At 43.5% G+C, this 17,888-nt stretch overlaps 1 protein-coding gene across 2 annotated transcripts in view; it reads left to right on the top strand.

The window, feature by feature from the left end:
* The window catches only part of Nedd4l (NEDD4 like E3 ubiquitin protein ligase), a 304,001-nt gene that overhangs the window by 249,950 nt on the left and 36,163 nt on the right, over positions 1 to 17,888 (top strand). For both annotated transcript variants that reach the window (XM_027949006.2, XM_071602714.1), the window contains 6 exons: positions 323 to 397; positions 6,924 to 7,055; positions 7,557 to 7,676; positions 8,774 to 8,971; positions 14,272 to 14,349; positions 15,693 to 15,747. In XM_027949006.2, the coding sequence (XP_027804807.1) occupies positions 323 to 397; positions 6,924 to 7,055; positions 7,557 to 7,676; positions 8,774 to 8,971; positions 14,272 to 14,349; positions 15,693 to 15,747 (658 nt within the window). The remainder of the gene's footprint in view (positions 1 to 322; positions 398 to 6,923; positions 7,056 to 7,556; positions 7,677 to 8,773; positions 8,972 to 14,271; positions 14,350 to 15,692; positions 15,748 to 17,888) is intronic.

Genomic DNA, 17,888 nt, shown 5'->3' with positions numbered 1-17,888 from the left:
GAGCTGACATCCCATGCTAACTTCTTACTGCTGGTTACAGACTGGGAGTGTTGCAGGGGTCAGTTGAGCTTCCTTCCCAGTAGGTTTACTCACCCTCTCTGGCTTTGGCTACTAATTCTAAGGACATTGAGAATCCCAGTCCACTGAAAACACGGAGATTTGAAACAGGCTGACTTCACTCCCTAAGGGATCACTCTGATGACTGCAGAGGGATGTTTCTTTTAATTAATGCATAGGGTTTGAGTGATAGAAATTTTAAGACCAGTGAAGCTCCTTTCTAGGGAATGCCTTTTGACACTCCCTGTCTTTCTCTCCCCTCCAGCAGAGAGAGCCTTCCTCAAGGCTGCGGTCCTGCAGTGTCACCGACGCGGTTGCAGAGCAGGCCCACCTACCACCGGTAACCCATGCTTATTTCCAGTCACCAGCTGGCTTTTGGGCTCTGATTTGAAATCTTGGCTCCTAAGAAAGAGTTTTTCCTGTGCAGATCCATTCACCATGTCAATGTGACACTTTGAAACTTGCCTCGCAAATTGCCCAAGGAGAGGGTGGGTCTCGAACACACAGACTTGGTATTGCCACCCAGGTCAACAAAATGCTTAAAACTTCGCTGCTTTGGTTTTCACCCCAGTTTACACCAATTCTGATGTGCTTCCTTGATGGAAAGTGCTTGGTACATTCATAATTCCTTCCACTTTGTGGAATGACTGTCACTGTCTCCAGCGAGCGGGACCCTGCAAACTCACCAACCCCTTAAAACAGGAAGAACTCTTCTGGGTAGTCACATGCTCCTTTGCATCCCTGTGGCCTCAACTCTAAACTCCACAAAGACACCTGCTCTCTTTAAAGGCAGAGAATTGGCAATAGTTTGTACTCACTGCCCCACAGTTTAGTAACTATCAGCAAACAGAAGTGGCAGAGGGTTAGCAACATCCAGGGTATGTAACGATTAAATATTCAAATTGGAAGACAGGTCAGCACTGCCTTGGGAAGTGTGGGACACACACATTACAAATGAGAGATTTTATGCAAACTTCTTTCCTGTTTTGGAGGTGAAAATATTATGCAGTTTTACACTTTTGATTTGGCATTTTGACCTTGACTTTTTTTTATTGCCCCACATCTGATTATTTTCTGACATACTTCATTATGTATGAATTTGGGGCGGTGGGGGGAAGCACATTTAAAGTTTTTGAAATCGGTGTCTTCCCAACGTGTTCATTTTTACTTGGCTTCAAAGGATATTTTGGCCTAGGTTTTAGTTTTTTGTTTAAAAAATTATGAATTAATGAGTATATTAGTCAAGATAATTGATTCAGTTGTGAGCTACATAGAGTTGACTGGTTTATAACAAGCTTGATGAGAGCATCTTTGCGGGAGGGGTTCGGTATGGGTCCCCAAAAGAGAACAATCAGCTGTGATGAAAGGGGTCCTCCTCAGCCTGATGATCCTGTGATTTTCCTTGATGAATTAATGGCACTTTCTCTCCTTTTCAAAATCAATGTCAATTTAATTTGCCAAAGAGCTCGCTTTCCTGGAGATTGGTGGTTCCTCCCGCTTGTGCTGTGAACTCACTGATCACCAGCGGCCTCCACCTGAGTGTTGAGTTTTTCAGATTTAGGAATCTGCTCAGTCCTGGACAGTGAGAGCAAAGCAGACTGGCTTCCATTTTTTCCTTTCTTAGCCATCTCATTTTGTTGAGGTTGGCGTTGTTCACCAGACCAGGGCTCCAGCCTGAGCCTCCCTGGGCAGCAAGGGGTGGGGGGTTCCTCTGGCTGCTGGTGGTCAGCGACTGCTCAGCTTCATTTGGCCTGAGCTGGTGTCAGGGATTCTGCTCTCTTGTCACCTGCCTTCCAACGCTGTCACAGCCATAATCCCCAGCTCACTATGCAATGGGTCATCCCCTGAGTGCACTTCACTGATGTCAATTATCATTTAACAGCCCAATACCCCAACTAGGAGAGCACGGTCGTCCACAGTCTCGGGTGGTGAGGAGCCAACGGTAATGACACATTTTATCAGACATTAATTGCAGAGGTCTGATGGGGCGGTTTCATATTTTGATTAATGTTGAATATGCTGTCACTTTTTAACAAATAAGATCAGCTCCATTGTGCTACAGAGATGCACATGTTTTTTTTTATTTTGAACTTCCCCTTTTTGGGGAAAGTGGAATGACTTTTGGCTCCATTAAATGTATTAGGAATACCATCGAGCTTTGGTTAAATGTGTTTAATTTGACTATTTCGAGTATAGTTTTGCCTTCTAGTGTTTGTACTCCTCATGAGCTTTTGCTTGTTGGAATGCTGGGTTAAAGTAATTTCATTGGAAGATAATCAGAGAAGCCATAGGAAATGCATGAGTTTGTACATGTGTGTCCTAATAGTGCACTGGGCTACATTCTCTGCATTTCCCATATCACATTTTTGTTTGTTTTTAACAGGGGGCCAGACTTGCTTCCATCATGAGCTAGTGTCCTTTCTCTGCCCCAGAGACTTGACTCACAGGAGAATGGACAGGTTCATATAATTCCCAGGGCAGTGAGCATTCCCATTTTATCCCGCCTATAAAGACTTAACTTGAGCAACAAATATACTGTTTATGGTAACTTGGAAATAATTACTATGTTCACAGAATGAAAAACTTGGGACTTAATGAGTTAAGATGTTTAAACGATCTAGAAAATTTGGTGCTACTTGAAGCCAATTACCTACTATTCTTCTTATTCGTTATTTTGAATATCCTATGCTATTCATGTTTGGGGGTAACTTTATTTTGGGTATTTTAATTGTCTCTGCTCTACTTGATCCTTAAAGTCAGATTAGCATTGAGTTTGTGCTTTGAGATGCAGTAGCTACTTGAAGAATTTGCCTTATTGTTTCACCTGTATTGTTTTTGCTGTAACTGCTCATTAGTGTTGAATAACTTTACGTATAAAATAGCTGATTTTCTGAAGGATGTTGATAATTTACAAAAGTGATTTAGGTATATTGTTAGATTCAAGTGCTCAACGTTGTACGAGAGAAAATCAAATTGACATTCAGTAACAGTCAGCATGATTGACAATATTGAGCTGCATTGGCTTCAATGAAAGTCATGCATTGGGTGATCCAGGCTTAGGTTCCAGGAGGCTTCAAAGAATTCTACAGGAGCTTGCTTAGTTCCACTGTATGCTGGCATTGTCTGTGGGAGTAGTGGAGCTAGAGGTAAACAGATCATTCCATGAGATGATTTTAGTACCTCACTCTGCACATGGTCAGTGTGTCATCCATTTTTGCATTTTATTGGCCTTGCAACCTGTTTTTGTCTTGGCATGTTGTGCCAGCTGATGATCGTAAATGGCAGAATAAACTGGATTAGTGTAGTGCCAGGCTCCGTGATCCGAGTCCCCTGGCAGGACAAGGTGATCCATCTGAAAGATTCCATCCGACTCCAAAAACTTCCCTTTTCCTGACTTCTTGCCTGTGTTCTCCTTTTCCTCATCCATGAATTAAAATATGGGTTTGGGTTGGGTATTGATTTTTAGAAGACTTGAGCAAAATAATCCCTCCATGTGTCATTCATGCTGTGCTTTCTCCATACCTCGAGAAACTTGGAAGGAACCTTCCAGATCTAACCCCACCACTTCCCTTCCACCCCACCATCCTTTGTTCTGTCTGCCCTGGATGTCCTGTTCCCCAGTTGTCTCCTAACATGGTTTCTGCCTCATGAACCCCCTTTCCTGCCCCTCTGCACATTGTCCTACACTGAAGTGTGTGCCCAGGCTGGAGCTCCCCGGGGTGGGCTACCTTGCTCCTTCCTCTGGGCTTTCCCATGTACACACCCATGCTGTTTTCTTTTAGAAAAGTAAATTGTCATATACATAATGCTCAACAAATTGGTTCTTTTTTACTTACGGTCATCCTTCTGGGACATGTTAATAATCACTTAATATTCAGTGATGTGAGTGTAGCTCACTTTGTATAAATTTTCCACACTGAAGGGTATTTAGGCTCATATACCTGATTCTCACCTAAGCAACCATAGCCCTTTGATGTGTGGCAAGTAAATGCACACTGGTGTCACTTTCTGGCTGGCTAAGCCAGAGCCCTCCCTTTGAGATACCAGGAGAGGAACAACACAGTCCTTTGATCTTTACTGTGCAGATTCTAAAATTACACTAACATACTGCTCTGGCAGGATTCAAGCCAGTCTTGGAGAATCTGTGGTGGTCAGTATCAAAGTGGTTATTTACAAAACCATATTGATACTTGTTCAGTTTAAAACATGATCGAGTTCATCATTTTAATGAAAGAAACAGAGCTGTTGTAAAGCAGGAGTTGGTGGATGTTTGGCATCATACAACACAGAGATAAATCCAGTCTACAAGTAAAAAGCTGTGAGATGGTAAATATACTAAGCCACAGGTTGGGGGGGGGGGGGTTGTTGTTTTTGTATTTTTGATAACCCACCTCATTTCCCGAGGTGGTCTGGAGCATGCTGTATGCACACAGCAGTAGTAGAAGTCTGGATGGCCCCAAGGCTGGGGCTGTTCCCAGGATGTACTAGCCATGTGCATCCAGGCAGTGTTTTGAGTCACAAATGGACTCCTCAGCACAGACTGTTCTACATGCTCATTTGGAGAGGACACAGTAAAGAAACATTTTAATAACACCCTCTCACATAAATGCCACTAAATTGCAGATCACCAGTTCAATTCTCAATAGAAGGTACAATGGACATTTTAATCAAATTCAGTGTTCTCTCTCGACTACTCTGCAGTTTTCCATAAACTGGTTAGTACTGTTAATTGCACTATCGGTGAAAATGACCTAGTCCCTGGAAATTCGAACAGCTTAGACTTCAGTTCTGAGATTACCCACAGCACAGCCAAGTTTTTGCAACTTATCAGTCACCCCATAAGTATGGTTTCCAGGGACACTCAATTGTTCTAGTAGTCTGAAGATTTTCTGGAACTGAGTTTTCTGAGAGCAGAATTGCCTCCCCCCAAAAAAGTAACACAGCAGGTAATCCTGGTGACTCAAGAGGCTGAGGCAGGGAGGATCCCAGTTTTGAGGCCAGCCTCAGCAAGTTAGTGAGGCCCTAAGCAACTTAGACCCAGTCTCAAAAGTTTTAGAAAATAAAATAAAAAGGACTAGGGTGGAGCTCAGTGGTAAGCCCCCTGGGTTCACCCTAGTACTAAAAAAAGGACAAAAAAACAGACTCCACTTAGTATTTCATTTAGTCAGAGGCATTTTGAATATATAAATCATTGTAAGTCAGAATATGGTAGCATGCACTTTGCCAAAAATACTGATTGGCTGCTAAGAGTAGGTTTTTATCATTGCCTCAAATAAAGGTAGCCTAGAATTAGTGCTTTGTGTTAGTGTCCAGCTGGAGAAGGAAGAACAGGGAGCTCTGCTCAGGCTGTGGGTTAATCTGTCTAGTCATGAGAGGACTGAAGTCTGCAAGTTGAGGTTTCTTCTGCTCCTGTCGAATCTCTCCCCACCTGGATCCAGGTGGTCATCTTGGAATTATTTTATGACACCTTTAGGATTTACCAAAAAAAAAAAAAAAAGTCAAGGAAATGGTCGCTGCATTTTTAGCAGGATAATAATCTTGCTTTGCTGGGTCAGCAGTAACTACTGAGTCTGTTGCTTCCCAGTTAATTGTGCAGTTGCTTTTTCTCCAGAGTGTGCTGTTAAGCTTATGAAGTGGCCTCCAGAGCCTCTTTGGATGCAGCCCTGAGTACCTGCAGGGGACTTGCTTGTGCTTTTCTGGGGTCCACTGAGGGGCCCTGTGACTATGACCTTCTTTGACTACTCAGGTTGTTAGTAGTGAACAGAAATGGTGGTATAAAGACAGGAAGGTGTAGGGTCAACAGATCTACATCCTCAACCTCATTAAAAAAAGAGTAAACCTGGTGAGACGCCTGGAAGCTCAGAGAAGCTACCCTAACTAGGAAAGGTAACACCCAGGGCAGCAGCAGCCTCACAGAACAGGTCACTCCTAGTTGTTGGACCTGGTTCCTTCTCCCAGGAGCCTGGGGGCCCTGGCTGCCCTCCTGTTTCTGAGCACTTGTCTATAGGTGCCAGTCTAGGATGTGCCCTTCCCAGGACAGCTCTCACCCCACACATCCAATGACCTCATGAGTCCCTGACCCATCCTTGCTCCTCTGGTGTTCCTGCATCCAGACTTCCTTTCTTGGACTACTTCTTAGAAACAAAAGTCTCTTTCTGCAATCTAGCTTGGGTTAGCCAAATGTAGTCAGTCTATCTGGAGACTGCCCATTGTTCATTGGCCAGTTAAAGGGACACACTCCTTATCGGTGTACTGAGTAGGAGTGGCCTCAGTTTATGAGGCTCCTTGGGATTCTTCTGTCTGGTGACAGAGGACCTCCCCAGCTGAGTCATGCAGGTGTACCTGTGCTCCTTAGATGCCACCATGGGAGTCTGTATTGGATTTTTATTCTGCCCCAGATGCTATCATGTACAGGGCCTCAGTAGCTGGAAGAACCCAGGACTGCACTAGAGGAGCACCCCTGTGCCACTTGTGTGGAACAGGAGTGTCCAGGAGTGTTGAGTAGCTTGAATGCCTTTCAGCTGTACATGGTTTGACAGACAGTGAAGTTTAGTAACTAGAACAGATTATAGTGTCTTTCTCTTTCCTAAAAACAGTCACCTTAGCAACAGGTGAGACCTCAGGGTCAGAAAGTTGAGTCTGAGAATGTGGAGCCCCTTCACCCAGCTGTGTGGGGTTCCTCTCACAGTGGATTTGAAGCTCTTAAAAAGCTATCATTGTCTTTCAGATACTCTTTGGAATGTTTTCTGTGCAAATAAAATTAACTTGTCCAGAAAGTAGAATCATCTGGTTATGTGTTACTTTATTAAAACTGAGCAGAATACAAATGCTAGTTGTTAAATAATAACGATTTCTTGCACAAACAGCCATCAGTGGCCTATGTACATACCACGCCGGGCCTACCTTCAGGCTGGGAAGAAAGAAAAGATGCTAAGGGACGCACATACTATGTCAATCATAACAATCGAACCACAACTTGGACGCGACCAATCATGCAGGTATGAAGATCGCCATCCAACCTAAACGCAGGCCCAGGCCGTAACAAACAGGACACACATCACCCACGTCCTCTCCCAGTGTTTATGTATTGCTCTGAAGACGTTGTTTACAAAAAAAAAAAGGTCTCAGAAAAGACATGCATTACTTTAATTACTTTGGTATAGCATTTGCCTAAGGAAGACTTTGGTCCTCAAATTACTCTGTCCTTGGATATATTTTTTAAATGTAACATGAAAGGTATTTTCAAAATCAGCCTGATGCAGCCCTACCCTGCGCCCCCTTCTTCTGAGGCTAGTTTTTATGGGGGCCAGTGATTCATTTTTATTCCCCTTGAATGTGTTTCCCCATCCTTTCCCCCATTATTATGTTTAATTATTTCCTCATGCTTGAACTAGGCCAACCCTCTTATTATTGCTGTGTGGTGTTGTTTGGGTTCACGCTTCTAGTCACACGCAGGGAGATCCTCATATGAAGCTAACTTGTTTTTGCCTCCAAAATAGCTTGCAGAAGATGGTGCCTCCGGATCAGCCACAAACAGTAACAACCACCTAATCGAGCCTCAGATCCGCCGGCCTCGTAGCCTCAGTTCGCCAACTGTAACTTTATCTGCCCCACTGGAGGTGAGAAGGCTCCCTCGTCTAACTGGGGTCACCTCTGTCCTGTGGCTTCTCCTCATCTCTCTTCTCTCTCAACGCGGACTTCAGTTTTGCAGCCTCCTCCTGATGAGTCGTGTGTCCCGGGGATGTCCTTGTGTAGCCTCCCCACATGCTTCTCCGTCTCACCCAGTTAACATCCAGGCCTTGCACGGTCCTCATCCTCATCTGGCTGACACCGTGCATGGTAACTTGTGCTGGATGTGGCCCCTCTTCTCAGAACTTCTTTCATTCTTGTTGTGTTTTGCTCCTTCTTGCCTGTTACCGCATTAGAACTGCATAATAACTCTCTCAAGTACCAGTGCTTATATTGAGTTTCGAAACATAGCTCTTGCTTTGATCATTTTTTCCTTTGACTGTAGGGTCTCTCATGGGATGGGCATTCGTGTCTCTGATGCACATCTGCCCTCTGAGTCATTGCTGGACATCTGCTTTGCGCTCTCCTGTTTGTGTTGTTTAGTGCCATCCCTGGATGTCACAAATGTCAGAGTTAGAAAAGCCAGAGAGGAAACATTTGAGGTTCTAAACTTGACTGTGGGTTGGTTTCTTCTTTCTCTGGGTCGGGCTGCTGCTAGGTGGGAAAGGGTGACAGCTCTTCCGGGCTCTGACGCAAACATGGCTAACAACTAACTCTGTCATTCCAGGCGATTGTCTCCGTTGGTGGAGGTTTTTTCTTCTGTGCTTTAAAATCTGCCAATCTGTTCTTTGGTTAGACTGTGAGCTCGTTGAGAGCAGGGGCATATTTTTTCTCCATTCTCTGTAAATTCTCCATCCATAAGGCTTAATATAAAAGAGTATTTTTGATACTTACCAAGTGATTGCTGAAGAATGATGGTTATGAGTATTTAATATTGTTGTGTGTTTAACCAACAATTAAAAAAAGTGTAAATAAAAACAAAGTATAAAGTTAGGTGGATGTAAAAGTAAGTAAATGAAGAAACAGGGTTTCCAGGAGCTTCCCCCTTGTCCGTGTCCAAGGAGGAGCATTCTGCAAGCCCTGGGTGCATTTGACGCACTGGAATGGCGCACGGTCAAGAGTTCTAATGCTCATTATTATTCCTTAGGGTGCCAAGGATTCGCCCATACGCCGGGCTGTGAAAGATACCCTTTCCAATCCACAGTCCCCACAGCCATCACCTTACAACTCCCCCAAACCACAACACAAAGTCACACAGAGCTTCCTGCCACCGGGCTGGGAAATGAGGATAGCTCCCAACGGCCGGCCCTTCTTCATTGACCATAACACAAAGACTACGACATGGGTAAGGCTCTGCTTTTCTTGGGCTCCGTGTTCATCGTGAGGTCTGGCATTGATTCTCTGCTCAGCACTCGAAGCTCTTGGGAGTTTGCCAGACTCCAAAGCATGTCTCCCGAGGGTCTTCTGGCCCGCGTCTGTGCTGCAGGTCTGGACTGGCGGGCAGAGAGGGTCTGAGCACAGATGCCAGCTGCAGGGTATTGCTGTCGGGTTGGCCTGCCTGTCCTCACAGCACACTGGGGACATGGCCAGTATAGTTAGAGATGTGGCCACATTTGGAATAAATGTGTTCCATATTGCTAGGGTTTTTTTTTGTTTTGTTTTGGTACTTCATCACACCTCCTACAAATTATTTAAAAATACTTTTTCTTTGTCAGATTTCTTTTGAAACTTTATTGACATTACCCCACCTTTCCTGTCCTATGGCTTTAGTTTTTAGTGTTTATGTCACATCAGTATTTTGCATCTCATGCATTGAATGACTTGGTTGTAAATCTGATCACTCTCTTCAGTAAACGTTTTGTCATAATCGATTTTTCTTACCATGTTGTTATCTCATTGTGCTCCTGGATCATTTGTGAGAAAGAACTTGAGTGACGTAGTATGCAAATGTGAATGTGCACCTCTTCATATTCCTCTCTCACTTCATTTCTTTTGCCGAATCCGTGGTGGCTTTTTCAAGGCAGGCTGTGGTGGTTCTTAGAAGTGGCTGGTGTTTTTCTACTATATAATCTATAGACCTCTAAGTCAACTGAAATGTGTTCTTTCATCTCTGGGTTTTGATGCTGCAGGAGGTGCGTATTGCCCCCTGCCCCCTGTCCCTGGTCGTCTGAGTAGAGTCCCTTCCCAGACTCCCTTGGTCCTTGCATCGTTTGTGCTGCTTGCTTAGGACTGATGTTTTGTGAAAGCTGGTTGAGTTTGGAGATTGTCTCTGGTTCCAGCTCTTCAGCCTTGGATCTGCTTTGGATTCCTTTCCCAAGTGGTCCACACCAATATGTCCAGTTGGGAGAGCAGGAGTATAACGTTAAGGAAAAGGCGTCGACCAAGGTGACCTGGACTGTCATTTGTACTTGGTGTGTGGTGTGATGTTAATCCAGTCCTTAAGGACTGGTCTTGAGGGCGCTCCCTACAGTCATGCAGAGTGGTGCAGTATGTCCCTGTGAGGGCATTCTTGGCACCGAGGCAGGCCTGGGCCTTCTGCTGTGAGATGTCTAACATCCTTGGCTCCTGACACTGAGAGCTAATAGCTGCCATCACCCACCCCCGAAATACTGATAACTAAAAATGCCCCACACATTTCCAAACAGTCTTCAGTGAGAGCCGCTCTTACAGCTCTTGCTATTTTGCAGTAAGGGAATTTACTCACCTGCCAAGAGCACTTATCATTGAGATCTGATGACATTCATTTGGTAAACTGATAACTGCGTCTAAGGCATATAATGACACAGAGTTTTGTTTGACTCACCTTTTAGTCTAAAGATAGTATTACAGGTTTGTGGGCCAGATGAGAATAAGAGACAGGCAGCTCTTTGGAAAACAGACTAGTGAAGATTGGATTTGGGTCTTTTTTGTCATTGACACAGAACCCTGGCTATCTGCTGGTGTTCCCATTTCCTATAGTGCTTCTATAATTTCAAATCCGTGGCCAGAAATTGGAGCTCCAGAATCGGGGGGGTAAATATTATAAAAGCAGATGGATCCGTGTATGGAGCCACTGTGACTTGCCAACATAAGCTATGATTTTAGTAATTTGAACTAGCTTAGTAATCAAATCCCCTAACCTTTTCACAGCCTTTCACGCCACAACTGCAGTGTAATTGCAGCCGGGCAGATTTTATTTTAAATAGTACTATCCTTATTTATTGCTGCCACCATTGCTGAATGAAGCCCAGTTTTAATTTCCAGTTGCCCCTTTTTACCCAGACAACTGTTATTGACAAATTTACTCATTTAAAATTTTAATTTGATAGAACAACATTTTGTCACAAATGCTGCTGTTAAAAATCCTTAAGGGGACAACTGGATATCCCCCAAGTTGCCACCTTCTTCCCTAAACCCAGGTGTGCTGACCCGGCTGCATTATCTCTAAACAAAGAACAGCCAGAGAGTCTCAGTATAGAAGATGCACTCGGAGTGCCATGTCTATTTTAACAAATTACAGAGGGGCAGGGAACAGTAAAGATGATTTTCTGACTTAAAATTTGGTTTGTTTACTTTCTGAAAGAATAAATAGGAGGACAGTGCAGCCCTCCTTTGATTTGACCATTAGGATAGGAAAAGGAAAACAATCTGGTAGGACAGTTGATAATAATGAAAATAGTACCCCTCCCCCCTTTAGCCCGGGAACTTCCGATTCTGGTGCTAACCAGAAGCAGCAGAAGATCCAGGCCCGTGCTTCCCCGGGTGCACCTTGGGTGTTTTATGACAGCCATTCCTAGACACGAATGATGAAGGTAGCCTGCTGACAGTCCATTTGGAATATGCGTAACTATTTTAAAAGGAAACAGAAAATACAGGAAAGAATAGCCTTGTCTCCACCTGGGTCAGGTAGCAAGGAGTGCGTGCTAAAGGCTGTTAAGTGGCGGTTGGCAGCCCAGGAGGCCTCACCTGGTGTTTTCTGCTAAGGGAACAGCTCAAAGAGTGTCTGAGTACAAAAGGATGTCCATGCCTCTCACGGCACAAAGCACTGGCTTGTTTTTGTAACAAGAAAGATTACACCTTAGTTAAGTTTCAGCTTTGTTTTCTTTCCAAGTTCAAACAAATAAAATTGATTGTAGCCTAGGCATGGTCTCTTCCAGGAAGGAAAGAAGGAAAAACACAGCTGTTTTTTTGAACTAACCAGGACTCCCATCTCTTATATTTTTAAGACTTAGGGAAACCCTGATTTAAGAGAAGATGCTGAACCTTTGCATTCCATTTAAAAACACTTTCAATTGAATTGAAGAAGCAATTCAAGCATGAAAGAGATCCCTGACTACCAAGGAGAGGGATGAACAGCCCATGTGTCTGCATATTTGATTCATTTGTATTCTTATCATTCAAGACCTCATTAGCCTTCCACCTTCCCATCATCCCTGAAGCTGTCCCTACTGACCCTAGGCCTCAGTGGGAGAACAGCTTTGTGATGATCTCCAGACATCCTCAGAATTTGATCACTGGCAGCTACTACCATTATTTTGATTATTGGGGAAATAATATGACCCCTCTGGCCCTCACATCCCAAGAAGTCTGGGTTTCCATGTGAGGTCAGTTTAGCAGACTGTGAAGCTAAACTTATATTATACTTCTTGCTCCACTCCAGTCCCCACACCAACTGGAATTTGCTTTAATCTCGGCTTCTTTCTCCCTTTCTCTAAACTACCAGCCAGTTGTCTTGCACACTTGACTTCATGTGATTGGAAGGTGTGACTGGCCTTGGTACAGCATGCAGAAGCCCGACCTCCTGTGTGTAAGAGTCTGGCTCTACACCTGGCATGGTCATTGGCTACATGGGCACCCAAGAGTCCTTGGAAGCTGTGACTTTATCCAGTTGGGCAGCTTTGGAGTCCTATGCTTTAAGTTTTTCCTCTGTCTGCAATTAACCAGTCACATAATTTTACCAGATTACCAGCTTCTTGGACCTTCTAAATCCCAAATATGTTTAGTATATATGTTTGTTCTGCCTGCATTCCAGTATGCTGTAGAATACTGGATTTTGTGTCATTTCTTAGTCTTTAAATATATATATGATTCGGGGTCAGCATTCATTACAAATGAAATAAATCATTAAAAGATTGGTTCCTCGATTAGAAGTTTGCTATAGTTGACAGAAAGCAATGGTTCGTTTTATTTTCTGTGAACTCTTGATTCTTACCAGTTCCCAAATCTGTCATTTGGTTATAATCCTGGGATAATATAACTTATTGTTGGCTCAGAAAACTGTTGAAACAGAAAACCTTTTTAATAATTTGACAGCAGCAAATGCTTTGATAAAATTGAATGAATCTAATGTCAAATGTCTCAGAAATTTGATTTTTAATCCTGAGCTGATAATGTGTTATTCTGATTGACACTGCATTATTTTGGGTTTTAGCATTCGTTTTCTAATCGTCCGAGTTTAAAGACATGGATCCTCAACTGAGCGTGGTGGAGCATTAGTTAATCCCCGTGATTTAGGAGGCTGAGGAGGGAAGATCCCAAATTTAAGGTTATCTCCAGCAACCTAGCAAGACCCTGTCTCAAAATACAAATGGCTGGGAATGAAACTCAGTTATAAAGAGCCCCTGGGTTCAATCCCCAGTACCACCCTCCCCACCAAAAAAGACATGGATTCTCTGAGTTACATCACATTTTAAGTGGTCTATGCATGTATCGTCTTTTGATCAGGCAGTCCCCAGACTGTTTTTTTGAACTAACCAGGACTCTGATCTCTTATATTTTTAAGACTTAGGGAAACCCTGATTTAAAAGATGCTGAACCTTTGCATTCCATTTAAAAACACTTTCAATTGTATTGAAGAAGCAATTCACGCATGAATTTGTGCAAGTCAGTGTTCTAACACTCAGTTTCCTCACTTCAAGAAATAGACCCTGCACCAGCCTCCTAACCAGGGGTGCTACAACATGGTGCATCTCGCTATTCTTTGTAGATCATGGCTCAAGTTTTAGAGTCTACGTTTCTTTTCTGTGGTATCTCATGAAACATATCCCTTAAGAAAAATCTCTTGTAAGCTTTTATACTAAAGCATGAATGAGAATCCAATCAGGAGAACTCAGTTGGGAATCTGGGTAAAGTTCCAAAGCGAGGGTCCTATGATTTCACCGGATGAAACGGACTGTCTCTGGAATAGCCACAGGACTTCCCATCAGACCAGATTCGGAATCTATGTAGCTCAGGAAGGAGTGGAGGGTGCCAGGCCCACAGGACTGCTGTTCCTCCCACATCAGGGTCCACAGGGACATCCACAGCCCTTGTCCTGCCCCCTCTCTGAAGTGGCGCCATGTCACCAATGGCTCCCTCCACTCTGATTTCCAAGGTAAATCACTGCTGCAAGCCTTACCCCTCAGCTTCTCAAAGTCTTGGGATATAGTTAACCTTTTATTTAAATGTTCTTACTCTCCTTTCACCAAGCACAAGGAGGAAGAGTAGAATCTCATTTGGGAGCTGGTCAGCCAGGCTTCCTGTGCAGAGCAGAGAGCTGGGATCCTTCCGTGGCCCACGCACAGGCAACCTGGTCGATTTGGAATGCCCAATTCAAGAAAAGGAGAGCTGGTAACTACACCAGGGAGTCCCTCTTAACACGGCCCACCCTTTACATTTTTCCTGCAGGAAGATCCACGCCTGAAGTTTCCAGTACACATGCGGTCAAAGGCATCGTTAAACCCCAATGACCTCGGCCCTCTTCCTGTAAGTACATTGGAGGCTCATGGAACAGTCTGAGACTGTTCTTCATTTATCCATCCAGTGTGGAGGAAGAAAGGTCCTGAGAGCATCTCCTTCTCCATACACCCTGGGTCCCATCAGCCTGCATGTCTGAATAGGATTGGGTGTTTGGTGGGTTTCTATTAGTGCATTCCAGGTATGTGTTCAGTAGTTGGGAAAGAAGTTTCTGAATTGCCAGCCACTAGTGGCAGATAGACTGTAAACTAAAGTATGCAAGAAGCATTCAGTACAGGTGACAGTTTAGGCAGCTTGCATTTATTTTACAACGTAGCACCCTGTGAGTTCCACCCATATTTCTATTTTAGCTAATGGGGAATAAAATGAAAATGGTGTGAGAGAAAAAGGCATAAACCATCTCAGGAAGTTTGTATGTGTCATTTAACCTACAGATATTTCAAGTTTTTTCTTCCTTGTTGGTGACTGTTCACACGTCTAATTTTTTAAGTTCTCTTTGAGGGAGTGGAGCCCTTTGGTCCAGAGGGGAATCCGAGTGAATCTTTCCCATGCATCCTCCTCAGCAACCTGCCCTGACAAAGCTTGGAGTGGGGGCAGGCTCGAAGGCTAAGACTGCTTTCTTTTAAAGGGGATTTTTCTTAACTATTGTTTTCCAAGCATTAAGAAACTTCCCGCTACCTGATGGAGCAAAGTTTGAAGCTACGAAAGTTGGCATTCAGTCTGTTTTCAGTACAATCAATATCCCTCCCTGTTCACGTCTACTTAGTTCCTGGGTTCAGAGACAAAGAGGCTGGAAAATGTTTGGAAGGTACATTGTCAGAATCTGTTGGATTCCAGAGTTTCAGATAGGAAATCAGGATAGATGGAAGGATGAGCACTTACCAGCCTCATCTTAAACAGTATCCAAATCGTTTAGCTCCTGAGTTTGAATAAGGAGAGTTCACAGCCGAGGACACAACCTCTTAATAACATGAATGAAGTCACTGTGTCTAATGTGTTTATATTAGCCCTCCCCTTCCCTCCCTGTACTACTCAGTATTTATTTAACCAAATGAGCTCTTCCAGCCCAACTCTCCCATGGCATGCTGATGCTTCCCCTTAGAGCTTTCAAGATTCCCGCCCCCCACCCACCCCCCAACCAAGGAATCTGAGATGGTTGAACATGTGCATATTGCTAGAGGTCAGGAGTTTACCTGAAATGTTTATATTTTATTTATTCTCGGTGTAAAGATGTATCCAAGAAGAGAAGGGTAAGAAAGGGTTCTATGGTTTTCCAATGTTGCCTCTGAATTTGGAGTCGCTGATTGACGTTTGTATTCTCTCCCTGCCCCCCGCCCTTCCCTGGATGCTAGCCTGGTTGGGAAGAAAGAATTCACCTGGATGGACGGACATTTTACATTGATCATAGTAAGTCAGGGCTACCCTGGGCGCACAGGTGTTGCTGGGGAAGGGGAGTGGGGAGGGTAATTCAAATGTGATAGTGAAAGCTTTGTCGTTTTGCTTTGTCCAGACAGCCAGGTGTTATGTGGAGAGAATGACCCCCGAGACTCAGTGCCCTCGTACGGTACTGTGCCTTCACCCCAAGTTTGCTTTAAAGTAGCTCCTCAAGCTTTCACCCAATTTGATCTTGCCCCCATTAACTTTTTTTTTTTAATTAAAAAATTTTCTTTTTGGTTGATGATCCCTTGACATTTGCGCTTTATTTAATATATACACTCTGGAAATAGAAAATAAGATTAGAAGCTGATTTAGTCAAAACAAAAGTGTGTATGAACAGTGCTTTAAGCTACATCTAAGTTCTCTAAACCCTGCCTTCAGAGGCCCATGGCAAGATGCCTTTTCTGACCTTATTTTCTATTCGCGGCATGTTTCCCCCGCTCCCACCACACTAATACATGTGCAGCTGTTTTCCCGAAATCGTAGATTTGCTGAAGACACTTGCTTCAGCACTTATGGATAAGTGTGTGGTTTCTCATTTCAACTAAAAGTTACACTAATAAATGTTTGCTTTTAGCCAGTGGGGTATTTATTTATTTTATTTTGAGGTGACATGTTTTTCTTGGGATCATACTGATATAGCCCTTATACTTTCTGAAAAAAAGTTATTTTAAAAAAGAACACTTCAAATAGATCTCAAGTTCAAGTCGTGTATGCAATTTAGGAGTATGTGAGGGTTCTGTTTTCATGTAACTCGTAAACAGGAAGTCTGTGCCAGTTTTTCTTTTTCTTTTAGTTGTAAATAGACAAAATACTTTATTTATTTTCTGTGTGTGGTTGCTAAGGATCAAACCCAGTGCCTCACATGTGCTAGGCAAGCGCTCTACCACTGAGCTACAACCCCAGCCGCTGTGCCAGGTTTTCATCAGAAAGCAAAGGTGCATGGTTGAGCTACTTGCTGAGAAGTGTGGTCATGAGGAATCCTCATACATGTAGGACCTGTTACACTCTGACCAGCCTGGTACCTCTCGCAGATGTTACTAGGAGACTGAGTGCATTACATGCAGAACTTTGTTTTCGGGGACGAGGGTTTGAGGGGTTAGAAATTGAATTAAGAAAGGGCCCCTCGATTTAGAATTAAACCAAAAGTAGTCTTACCTGTATTTAGAGGGGTAAGCTACCCTTGGGTTTATTTCAGCACACACATAGGTTAGTTCTTTCAGTCTTTGATCAGGAAAAACATACTGAATTACATACTTTGCAGATTTTCACAGGGATCATAAATTTACTACAAGAAATGTTTTAAAATGTATGTGCATACCCCAATTTTCCGCTCAATACAACATTTATTTATAATTCTAAGAATTCGCTAAAGCAGGGAAGAGGTCACATCTCTCTTCCTATTAAAAACAAAAAGCAGTTACCTTTTAAGTGTTTTATGCATTATAATTTCAATTTTCAAAGAAATATTGACCATTTTATTAAAACTAGGTCTTCAGTGGTAACAGCCTTGCTCTGTGACCCACAGAGAGCATTTCACACATTAAGGCATGTCCTGGCTTAGGTGACCTGGAAAGAGCTTAAGAGAATGTTCCTAAGCACCCCCAGGAGTTGGAAGCAGGAATAGCACTACCACAAAGGGCCATGCTCATGTACCTTAGAACCAAAACCTCAGCCTATTTTCCCAAGGGCATACTTAGGCCTTGTATATTCAGGTGCTTAATCAGTGGTGACTTGAAGTCAGGTTTGTGGAAGATCAGAGGTGAAGGTCTCAGGAAGTTGCCATCCATGGGCATGCGTGTGGCTGGCCGCACCTGCCTGGCTGCTCCTTACTGATGACCTGTCTGCTACTTGCTCCAGTGCTCCTCTCAGGCGCTCCTTGTCACTCCAAGGAAGGCTCCACTTCACTTCTGGGAATTGAGTGATGTGGTTAAGACCCTGCTCAGAGCCTGGTGGATCTGAGCTGTCCTAACATACTTGTGTTCAGGGGCTTGGATATTAAAATGTATTTTGCCTCTGCACAATATACTAAAAGTTGCTCTTAGAGCTAAACTTAGGTGACCAAAAACCATTTAAGAAAAAGATGTGTTTAAAAGAATCCTGTTAACTTT

The sequence above is a fragment of the Marmota flaviventris genome, chromosome 16 (genome assembly GCF_047511675.1).
Source record: "Marmota flaviventris isolate mMarFla1 chromosome 16, mMarFla1.hap1, whole genome shotgun sequence".
Lineage (NCBI taxonomy): Eukaryota > Metazoa > Chordata > Mammalia > Rodentia > Sciuridae > Marmota > Marmota flaviventris.
This window is presented reverse-complemented; position numbering and strand designations above follow the sequence as displayed.